Source organism: Rutidosis leptorrhynchoides, chromosome 3 (genome assembly GCF_046630445.1).
Source record: "Rutidosis leptorrhynchoides isolate AG116_Rl617_1_P2 chromosome 3, CSIRO_AGI_Rlap_v1, whole genome shotgun sequence".
Lineage (NCBI taxonomy): Eukaryota > Viridiplantae > Streptophyta > Magnoliopsida > Asterales > Asteraceae > Rutidosis > Rutidosis leptorrhynchoides.
In genome coordinates, this window is record NC_092335.1 from 201,310,423 (window position 1) to 201,321,805 (window position 11,383).

General features: G+C 35.2%; 1 protein-coding gene across 1 annotated transcript; it reads left to right on the forward strand.

Annotated features, from left to right (window-relative positions):
* Nucleotides 1-8,214: 8,214 nt before the first annotated feature.
* LOC139900757 (secreted RxLR effector protein 161-like) lies at nt 8,215-9,071 on the forward strand. The gene is made up of 2 exons (XM_071883513.1): nt 8,215-8,857; nt 9,037-9,071. Exons 1-2 carry the CDS (start codon nt 8,215-8,217, stop codon nt 9,069-9,071), a joined length of 678 nt encoding a protein of 225 aa, XP_071739614.1.
* Nucleotides 9,072-11,383: the final 2,312 nt, after the last annotated feature.

Below are 11,383 nucleotides of genomic sequence, written 5' to 3' on the forward strand. Positions count from 1 at the left end.
AGCATCACTTTTACCAAGTTTTAACTATCAACACACAATGTCAAGACTAAGAAAAGAAATACAACTCACTTAAGAGTTTTAGAAGGATGATGAACCAAAGTTACATCAAGTTCTTAGTTTCAATACAAGTACAAGTCCTATTTGGAATTTTAAGCTACAACTTGGATTCAAACCAAACAAGCAAGACCTTAAGTTATAGAACTTAGATCTTAGCTAAATATTGAAGACCTTAGACTAGAAAGTCTAGATCTTGTGTTCTAGGTGAAACCCTAAGTTATAGGACTTAGACTTTCAACTTTTACAAAATCTTAAGTTATAAAACTTAGATTTTTACAATAAATATAAGCTAGTGAGTTTTTGTTTTAACAAGTTGGATGACCACAAGTTACATAACTTAGATCAAACAAAATGATGAAACCCTAAGCTAGAAAGCTTGAATCTCTTAACAATACTTATGAGACTTCAAGCTAGAAAGCTTGTATCTTTGTTTATTGAAAACACAAGTTACAAAATTGAAGTAAAACAAATTAAAGAAGATCGTAAGTTAATAAACTTGATCTTTTAACAAACTTTTTGTAGAAACCTCAAGCTAGAAAGCTTGGATTTCTAATGTTCTTGAAGATCTTTAAAGCAAAAAGCTAGATCTACAAATTACATGAAGATCATAAACATAAGTTTTGATCCTTTAACAAAAATAAAGAGATCTTAAACTATGAGCTTAGATCTAACAAAAGTAATAAAGATTCAAAGCTAGAGAGCTTGAATCCTCCATGTTCTTGAAGATTTTCAACCAAGGTTTGAATCTACAAGATATAACAAGATCAAAAAGATAAAAAGCTTGATCCCTTGATGATGATGATGATTTCGGTTATAAAAGAAAAAAAAGAAGAAGATTTTCAAGAAAACTTACAATTTTTCTTAAGTATTTTAGAGTGAGAAACTAGAGAGAAAACTAGAGAGAATTGTGTGTGCGTGTGTGTTTTGTGAAAAATGAAATGAAGTTTGAAAAAAAAAAATGAAGGTGGTGGTGGTGGGTTTAAGGCCGACGGTCACAAGCATGGGGGGGGACCATTTGGCTTGGCATGGGTGGTGGTACAAGGTGATGTTTGCATGTTGGCTAGCATTGTGCATGGAGTTAAAAGATATAAGAAATGGTACACAAGCATGCTAGTAAATTTGTCTTAACACTTAATGGGTTTGTCTTATGTCTTAATGGACTCATAAGTCCATTAGGATGGGCTAACATACTAGTCCATTTGCTAGAGTAGGGTGAGTCTTTGATAAACTAAGTCCATTAAGGTGATAAGTCCATTAAGACTAACTAGTGTGCATTAACAAAACAGTAAGCGTAATTAAGCACCCGACAAGCTAAGTAATTGTCATTAAGAAATAACAATTAGGATTAAGTAGTCATAATACTCCAATTATGACCAAAGTTTAACGTGTACCAAGTACGTATCTCGTTCTAAACGACTAGTGACACTAATGGTCATAAAAGCATTTGAGGATCAAGTTAAGTGATTAAACACTTAATAACACGTTGTAAGGTATAAACAAAAGTAATTAACGTGGTTAATGATCCCAGAACATTTTCTAGCTCAGTACGCATATAAACGCAGATTCTCGAAAGTATAAAGCATAAATATAAGTCGAAAAATTCGGGTCATTACAATCTCAAAGAACAATATTGGTGGCCGAACATTAAAAAGGACATTGCTACTTATGTTGGAAAGTGTTTAACTTGTTCCAAGGTCAAAACCGAACATCAAAGGCCATCCGGGTTACTTCAACAACCCGAAATCCCGCAATGGAAGTGGGAAAGAATAACGATGGACTTTATCACGAAACTACCAAAAACGGTAGGCGGTTATGATACCATTTGGGTTATTATTGACCGTCTCACCAAATCCGCTCACTTCCTAGCCATGAAAGAAACCGATAAAATGGAAAAACTTGCACAACTGTACATAAAGGAAATTTTATCCCGTCACGGTGTACCCTTATCAATTATTTTCGACCGAGATACCCGTTTCTCTTCTTGATCGTTGTTGAATGAATTGCATGCTCCATTTTCTGTAGTTTCTAATGATTTGGGAAGTTCATTTGTTTGAGAATATTGATACAAACAAGTTAAAATAATAAAAGATTATGGAATACTGAAATAGCTTGTACATCAATTTTGAGCAATTGGATATTGATACCATAAGAAGGTATGTAAACGGATCAGCATCTTCCTGTTCATCGAACTACATGTTCAGAAGCAGCATCTTAGCAGAGATTCATATACCTTTGATTTCTATTATTCCAAAAGGGCAAGAGATGGATGGAATATATAGACAAGTTACGAACATTTACTTGTCACAAAGTGAAAACATGGTGAAAATGATAAAAATGCATACTTACACAATGTGAAAAGTCATTAATTTGGCTATAAACTTTACTTGTCGCACACGAAATGTGGTCTCTTCTGGAGACAAATATATGAGCTATCTTATTAGTATTTCGCACCTATAACAATATCAGCCGCAATATATATACTTATGACCAATTCGACTTCAACCCAATTACGAGAAATAGACCAATTGTTTCGATGATAACGATCCATTTATACATATATTTACTCGCGTTATCGGTTCTCATTATTAATGTTTTTGACACTTTTTGAAGACTTATGGTTCATATCACATTAAAATGAAGATTTATGTTTTAGGAAGTGTTAATGGGACTTTGTTGTGAACTTGAGCAAGAATCCAGCGTAAAACGACATTAGAACGAAAATAAACGACAAGCGAGCAAAGGACAAATCTGATTCGGAGCATTTTCGCGACCGCGAGGGTGTTTTCCCGGTCGTGAGATATGGAGTTGCGAGGGCGAAATGTTGACCGAAGTGAAGATTACTTGGTTCAGCTAGTTCCTGGTTGCGAAATAACTTTAACGCCCACAAAGTTCATTTTGTGCCATTCATGGTCGCAAAGATGAGGGTCTCGGGCACGAAGTTAAGGCGGTTAGCAGGTCTGATTCACCTATGAATACAAGGGTTAATCTCCAACTTAGGGTATCACTTTACTTAAAAAAATTTACATTCTAAAGTAGCTTTTGCATCGAATTTTTTGAGGTTTTATCATTATTTATTTTGAGGTTTAACACTTGGAAACTAATTGTAACCTCGTTTAATCATTCGGTAACATTTATTTTACTCTTATGATTTATCCATGATTTGTTTATCTTTGTGTTTTTCAAATTTATGAGTATCTAAATATTTATGCATTCACTTAAATATTGAACATTGATGATGAATTGCTATCTTATGGTTTATTACAATTGAATGATTAAATTGCTTAGTTTACGACTATTATTAAAACTTGTTGATTTGTTTTATCGCGAAAATTATTAATTGATTAACGACGGTTAAATTGATTTGTGTTTTTTACTAGATTATCGTGGCCAATTAATTTAGGAATGTGCTGAATGATAAGAGGACACCGATAATATTAACTAGACGTTTAGCGATATAACTTGATACTTGTTGCGATAATTGTGGGGTTGTAAAGAGACACCGATAATATAACTAGACGTTTAGCGATATAACTTGATATTTGCGATAATTGTTGGGTTGTAAAGGGACACCAAAACAACCTAAGTTGGATTATAATCTTGAGTAATTGTGAGTGTGGGTTGTTTAGTATCTGGGTTAACGACAATTATTCCTAGGTTGCTAGTCATTAGACTGTAGGAATTGATAGTGTCACGACTTTACAATTGATCTAAGTGGATGCTATTGTCTACATTGATCTATTGTTTATTTGCTTTTTGTTAAATCTCCCCCCCCCCCCCCCCCCCCCCCCCAAATTATTAGTATAAATTCTTGATTCAACTACTTCTTGTGAAACAAACTAGTCAAATTTACTTGATAGCTAATGCATGATTAGGTTTACTCGCCTGAATATATGTGTTAGTTTTTTTTAGTACTTTAGCTAGTTATTTTATAAGTTAGATTTAACGTATCAGTCAACCCATGTAGAAAAGTAAATGGATCAAAATTTTCTTAGTCAATGCTCTATGTTTATATCAAATACGTGTAATTATAGCTTAGTTCACTCCAAACAAGTGCGAATGACATGGGTTGATAGGCCTGATAAAAGAAAGCTGAGTTGGCATCTAGTCAGCTAAACATTATTTTACTCAGAATGTGAATAAATAAAAATGTGCTAAACACACCTTTAAATATTGATGTTGCAGAAGACCCACAACGTAATGCCCAAGTTGTCAATTTCCTCAACATATGACTTGAAACATCAATTGAAAAATCACTAGTTTCATAATCGTCAAATACCTGAATAATATACTTATTATTATGTGCAAACATGCACTCGAGAATTAAAACTTGATGTTGCATTACGACCCATTTAAGCATGAACGTGTCGATACGGGCTATGTTCAATCTCTCACAGATTGAGAAGGTGAATCATGTTGGTGATTTTAGTGTCATCCAACTATCATTTTAGCTGATTGTGATTTACTAGAAAGCAGGAGTTGACTAGTGATACTTAACATGGGTTCGGTGAGTGCGGAGTGCACGCCCATAAGAGTGAACTAGACACCCGCTCCTTTTTCCAACCGTCATAACCATTCATTTTCTAACCGATTAAAAACTGATTTATATCATCAGTTTGTAAAAACTGCTTTCACACTTTTCAATTCACACAGAAAAACATATACGAAATCTATACACTAAATCACGTTCTTCTTGTCTGGAAACGATTTGCATTTCTAGTCTTATCCCAATTGGAATTTCGTGTAACCCGAGACAAGGAGGGTCGAAATATTCAATTAGGAAAGTGTTTCACGATTCTAGAAATATCCGGATTGTCTGTTTACATACCCTAATTTCTAACAAACTAATTGAATATTTTCGTTGATAATCATGAGTGGAGAATCGGTGAAGGAGATGACTGCAAAGTTTGCAAAGTTGGACAAGTTTGATGGTATTGATTTCAGGCGCTGGCAGAAGAAGATGCACTTTCTTCTCACAACTTTAAAGGTTGTTTATGTTCTGTCTACCCCCATGCCAGAAGCGGTTGAAGATGAAACCTTGGAGCAATACAGGAAACGAGCAAAGTGGGAAAACGATGACTACATATGCCGCGGTCATATTCTTAACGGTATGTCTGATGCACTCTTTGATGTTTATCAAACTGCTAAATCTGCTAAGGGATTATGGGAGTCACTTGAATCTAAATACATGGCAGAAGACGCTTCTAGTAAGAAGGTTCTTGTCAGTAATTTTAATAATTACAAGATGATAGATTCGAGGCCTGTTATGGAACAGTTCCATGAAATTCAAAGAGTTTTGGGACAGATGTCACAACATAATTTGAAAATGGATGAATCTAACTCGGTGCCATGTTTTATTGACAAACTGCCCCCTTCGTGGCAAGTTTTTAAAAACACTTTAAAACACAAAAAGGAAGAAATGTCTTTGACTGAATTGGGAGGCCACTTACGTATTGAGGAAGCAATACGGGTTGAAGAAAGTGGTAAGGGAAAGGGTAAAGAAGCGGTATCATCACCTGTCAATATGATAGAAGATGGTAACCGTGAGAATAAAAAGAACAACAAACGGTCCAATGGAAAGAAACGTAAGTTTAATGGAAAGAACAATGATTCCAACAAGAAGGATAAAAAGGCTTGTTGGAAGTGTGGTAAATACAGTCATTTCAAGAAAGAATGTCATTCTAATATGAAGATGGGTAGAGCAAGCACGTCTAGTTCGGGAAATGGGTCTAAGGACCACGTTTCTAACCAAGGTCAGAATTCTGATTTTAATCTAAATTCTGTTCAGAATTATGTATCACATGTCATGCTTGTAAGGATCGTTGATGGTTCAAGACTTTCAAACCAGATAATGATGTGTTGTACATGGGCAACGAATCAGTCACTCATGTACTTGGTCATGGGACTGTTGTGTTAGATTTTAGTTCTGGAAAAACTATTACTTTAAGTAATGTTGTGTATGTACCCGGGGTGAGAAAGAATCTGATTTCCAATCCTATATTAAATAAGTGTGGTTATAAACAAGTGTTCGAATCCGACAAGTATATCTTGTCGAAGGGTGGTATGTTTGTAGGATTTGGTTATTATAACAATGGTATGTTTATGTTGAATCTTAAGAATATCCCTAATGTTGTTAATTCTGCTTGTATGATTAGTTCCAATGCAAATGAATCCTGTTTATGGCATGCACGTTTAGGACATGTACATTATAAAAGAATGTATGAAATGTCTAAAGATGATTTGATTCCTAATTTTGATATGAATTTGGAAAAATGTAAAACTTGTATGTTGAACAAAATCACTAAGACTCCATTTAAAGAAATAAACAGGACCTCTTTGCCTTTAGAACTAATTCATAGTGATTTATGTGATTTCCATGCTACACCTTCATTAGGTAATAAGAAGTATGTGATCACATTTATAGATGATGCGTCTAGGTATTGCTATGTTTATCTTTTGCATGCTAAAGATGAAGCATTAGACAAATTCAAGATCTATAAAACTGAAGTAGAATTGTAACTAAATGGTTTAATTAAGACATTGCGTACTGATAGAGATGGTGAGTATTATGATCCGGTTTATTTTCAGTCCGTGCGGATCATACATCAAACTACGGCTCCTTATACACCACAGCAAAATGGTGTGGCTGAGAAAAAAAATAGAGCTCTCAAAGAAATGGTTAATTCCATGATGTCCTACTCTGGTTTGAGTGAGGGGTTTTGGGGAGAATCCATGTTAACGGCTTGTTATATCTTGAATAGGGTTCCTAACAAAAGGGGTAAGACTACTCCTTATGAGCTTTGGTATAAGAAACGACCAAACTTGCATTACTTACGAGTTTGGGGATGTCGGGCTGTTGTGAGACTACCTGAACCCAAAAGGAAGACTTTGGGTGAAAGAGGTATTGATTGTATTTTTATTGGATATGCTGAGCATTCCAAGGCCTATAGGTTCTTTGTGATAGAACCTAATGATTCTGTTTCGGTTAATACCGTTATAGAATCAAGAGACGCGATCTTTGACGAGTCTCGTTTTACATCAATTCCTAGACCAAAGGATGTTATTTCTCATTCACATGAGACTGTTCAAGGAGAACACGTGGAGGAAATTCCAAGTGGAACACCCGAACCTCGTAGGGGCACTAGAATTAGGACGCCCAAATCATATGGTTCTGATTTTCAACTTTACTTAGTTGAAGGATCTAGAGATTGTGTTCAATCTCAATTTTCTTACTGTTATAGTATAGAAGAAGATCCTAGAACCTTTGATGAGGCTATGAGGTCTCGGGATGTCGCTTTCTGGACGGAAGCAATTCGCGATGAGATGGACTCTATTTTGGAAAATAATACTTGGGAGTTGACTGATTTTCCACCTGGGTGTAAACCTTTGGGTAACAAATGGATCTTCAAGAGGAAGATGAAACTCGATGGTACTATTGACAAGTTTAAAGCTAGATTGGTGATCTAAGGCTTTAGAAAAAAGGAAGGTATTGATTATTTTGATACCTATGCTCCGGTTGCTCGTATCACTACTATTAGGTTATTGATATCAGTTGCTGCGATTCATGACCTAGTGATCCATCAAATGGATGTCAAAACAGCATTCTTAAATGGTGATTTGGAGGAGGAAGTGTATATGAAACAACCGGAAGGATTTTTTATTCCCGGGCAAGAGAACAATGTGTGCAAGTTGATTAAATCGTTGTATGGGCTGAAACACGCCCCGAAGCAGTGGCATCAAAAGTTTGATGATGTGGTATTGTCCAATGGTTTTCAACTAAACCAATCTGACAAATGTGTGTATAGCAAATTTGATCAATCTAGAAATGGTGTGATCATTTGTTTGTATGTTGATGACATGTTGATCTTTGGTACTGACCAAGATCAAGTTGATCGAACAAAGAAGTTTTTGTCATCACAGTTTTCCATGAAAGATATGGGAGTGGCTGATGTGATTCTTGGAAAAAGGATCAAGCGTAGTGAGAGAAGTATCTCGATCACGCAATCTCATTATATTGAGAAGATACTTAAAAGGTTTGAAGTTGATAACTGTTCACCTGTTAGTACTCCCGTTGATCCGAATGTGAAGTTAGTGCCCAATGAGGGCAAGGCTGTGTCACCACTTGAATACTCTTGAGCTATTGGATGTTTAATATATGCTATGACTAGCACACGACCCGATATTGCTTATGTCGTGGGAAAGTTGAGTAGATTTACAAGTAATCCCACTACTCTTCATTGGCATGCTATCATTAGAGTATTCAAGTATTTGCGAGGTACCATGGATTATGGTTTTACTTATTCAGGATTTCTTTCGGTTATAGAAGGATATTCGGATGCAAGTTGGATTACCAACGTCGAAGATCATTCATCTACGACAGGTTGGGTATTCCTACTTGGAGGAGGTGCTATATCGTGGGCTTCGAAGAAGCAAACGTGCATTACAAATTCGACTATGGAGTCAGAATTTATTGCTTTGGCAGCAGCTGGTAAAGAAGCTGAGTGGTTGCGAAATCTGGTTTATGAGATTCCTTTGTGGCCAAAGCCGATATCTCCTATCTCAGTCCATTGTGACAGTTCGTCTACTGTTTCTAAGGCATATAGTCATATGTACAATGGAAAGTCGCGACACTTAGGTCTTAGACATAGTATGATTCGTGAGTTGATCATGAATGGTGTGATATCCGTAGATTTTGTGAGATCTCAAGAAAATTTAGCGGATCATCTAACCAAAGCATTAGCCCGAGACTTAGTGCACAAGTCGGTTATTAGAGTGGGATTGAAGTCCACCGAAATCTTTCAAAGTGAGACACCCAATTCCCTTCTAGTAAAACGCTAGAAGCTGAATTTCAATGTGGAAAGCTTACTTTCTGAAGACTGAAACACATAATTATTCTGATCCCGAGGTATGTGTTTAGACTGCAAATTGAGGTAGGTTGAAGTTTATCTTCTTAATATTTCTTTTGAAAAATTGCATATGCAGGTGCAAGATGTAAAAGACTACCTATGCGAGCATGAAGTTTTGCCGCTTCAAAGGAGCTTTGGACTTAGCTGCCGATATGTTCACTGAAGGATAGGGACACATGGCTTATAAAAGTGTCAAGTGTGTATTAGATTAGTGTAAGAAACTGATGTGTGTATTACTCTCTCGTTTTCATATGGGTTGAAGGGTTTAATTTCTGAAACACCCCGATTCTCGATTTCTGGATGATGTAATATACTAAGATGAAAATTTAATTTCTGAAACATTTTCATTTATGCATTGGTTTGTCTGTTTATTGATGGCATTTAGTAAATCAAGGATTAAACTAAAATTGGGGGGGGGGGGGGGGGGGGGGTTGGTGGGGGATTTGTTGGTGATTTTAGTGTCATCCAATTATCATTTTAGCTGATTGTGATTTACTAGAAAACAGAAGTTGACTAGTGATACTTAACATGGGTTCGGTGAGTGCGGAGTGCACGCCCATAAGAGTGAACTAGACACTGGCGCACGGTAATGGCGGGGTCAAGGGGGCTGTGCCCCCTTGCGGGGTCCAAGGGCCAGCTCCCCTGGCTGGGGCCCCGCTCCCAGGTGAGCGGGCGGGGGTCCAACCGTCATAACCATTCATTTTCTAACCGTTAAAAAACTGATTTATATCATCACTTTGTAAAAACTGCTTTCACACCTTTCAATTCACACAGAAAAACATATACGAAATCTATACACTAAATCGCGTTCTTCTTGTCTGGAAACGATTTGCATTTCTAGTCTTATCCCAATTGGAATTTCGTGTAACCCGAGACAAGGAGGGTCGAAATATTCAATTAGGAAAGTGTTTCACGATTCTAGAAATATCCGAATTATCTGTTTACATACCCTAATTTCTAACAAATCATATAACAACAATATTCAATCCCACGAAAGTCGTCACTTTAAAAATACATATACTTGTTAGTTGTTAACCATATCTGACAGTTAACTGTTCCCTATTAAGGAGGTGTTTGGATTCACGTTTGCAGATTGATTATTTGATTATTGCGTTTAGAAATCGTAAATAATTTATTCTTAGTGTTTGGCAAGAAGTTGAAAATAATTGATTATTTGCGTTTTGTGGACTTGAAAACGTGAAAATCAAGAAGTAACATGGGGGTCACTGTTTCAAAACGTGGTTTCCTAATATACCCATATAACTTACTCCGAATAAAAACTCAATTGTACTTTATTATTACACGGTGGCTAGCCTACTTTTTTCAATAACTCTCTAGCAGTATGAATTATCAAATTTTTTTTTTTTTTTTTTTTTTGTCATGATGTGACGTTAATTTTTTAGTTGAAACCTTTTAATTAATGCATTTAACTTACGTAGTACTTGATAAATATATGTCATATATCGTGTTAGGATATTATTAACGTTATAAGTTCATAATTACATGTTTTTATAGTTATCTGTTTATAATACATACATTTTGTTAAAGTATTTGATCTATATATAATAATAGTTATTAATTATTAATCATAAAAAATGTATTCCTATATGTTATATTTATATATATTAAAATAATGACCATTTTAGTAATTTTACTTGTTAATTTATCAAATAATCTGATTTTTCCAAACAGTCAAAAACTGATTATCTGATTATTACGTTATCAAACAACATAATTAAATCCAAACACCATTTATATAAATCACGTTTTGATACAGCTGATTATCTGATTATAATTATCTAAACCGCATAATTAATTTTCAAAACGCAAATCCAAACACCCCATAAATAACATAAGATACCCAATTCAGCCCTTACCAAGAGTACCCGTATTTGTTACCCAACCCACTCATTTCTAGCTTAGATTTCAAAAGCATTTAAAAAAAGCACACATACCTCGTTAACGTGAACCATTAAGGCGAAATTTCTCTCTATATGCAGTTCTACAAAGTATCGGTTAATAGAGTTAATTGTACCAATTTATTATGAATCAACATACAAAATTAATCTAAGAAGATATTATAAGCTGATTAGGATTTCCTCACCAAGATCGTTCGTTTTAATGTTTCTTCTGGATCATTGTTGAATGAATTGCATGCTCCATTCTCAGTATTTTCTAATAAATTGAGAAGTTCATCTGTTTGAGAAGATTGATACGAACAAGTTATTAAAATATTAAAAGATAATGGAATACCGAAAATAGCTTGTACATTAACTTTGATAAACTGAATATTGATACCTGGATGCCATACCCTAAGAAGGATATCACAAAAAAACCATGGCAGCAACTTGCAATGAATTCAAAAAACATGAGAAAGACCTTCATCAGGGTTTTCTTTAAACAGCTTACAAAGTGTCATCTAA

What these genes read in the sequence shown, in the direction of transcription:
- LOC139900757 (XM_071883513.1), top strand. Translation starts at nt 8,215, where the DNA reads ATGACTAGCACACGACCCGATATTGCTTATGTCGTGGGAAAGTTGAGT. An exon ending in GTCCACCGAAATCTTTCAAA is followed by an intron (nt 8,858 to 9,036) that starts GTGAGACACCCA and finishes TTGCATATGCAG; the next exon opens with GTGCAAGATGTAAAAGACTA.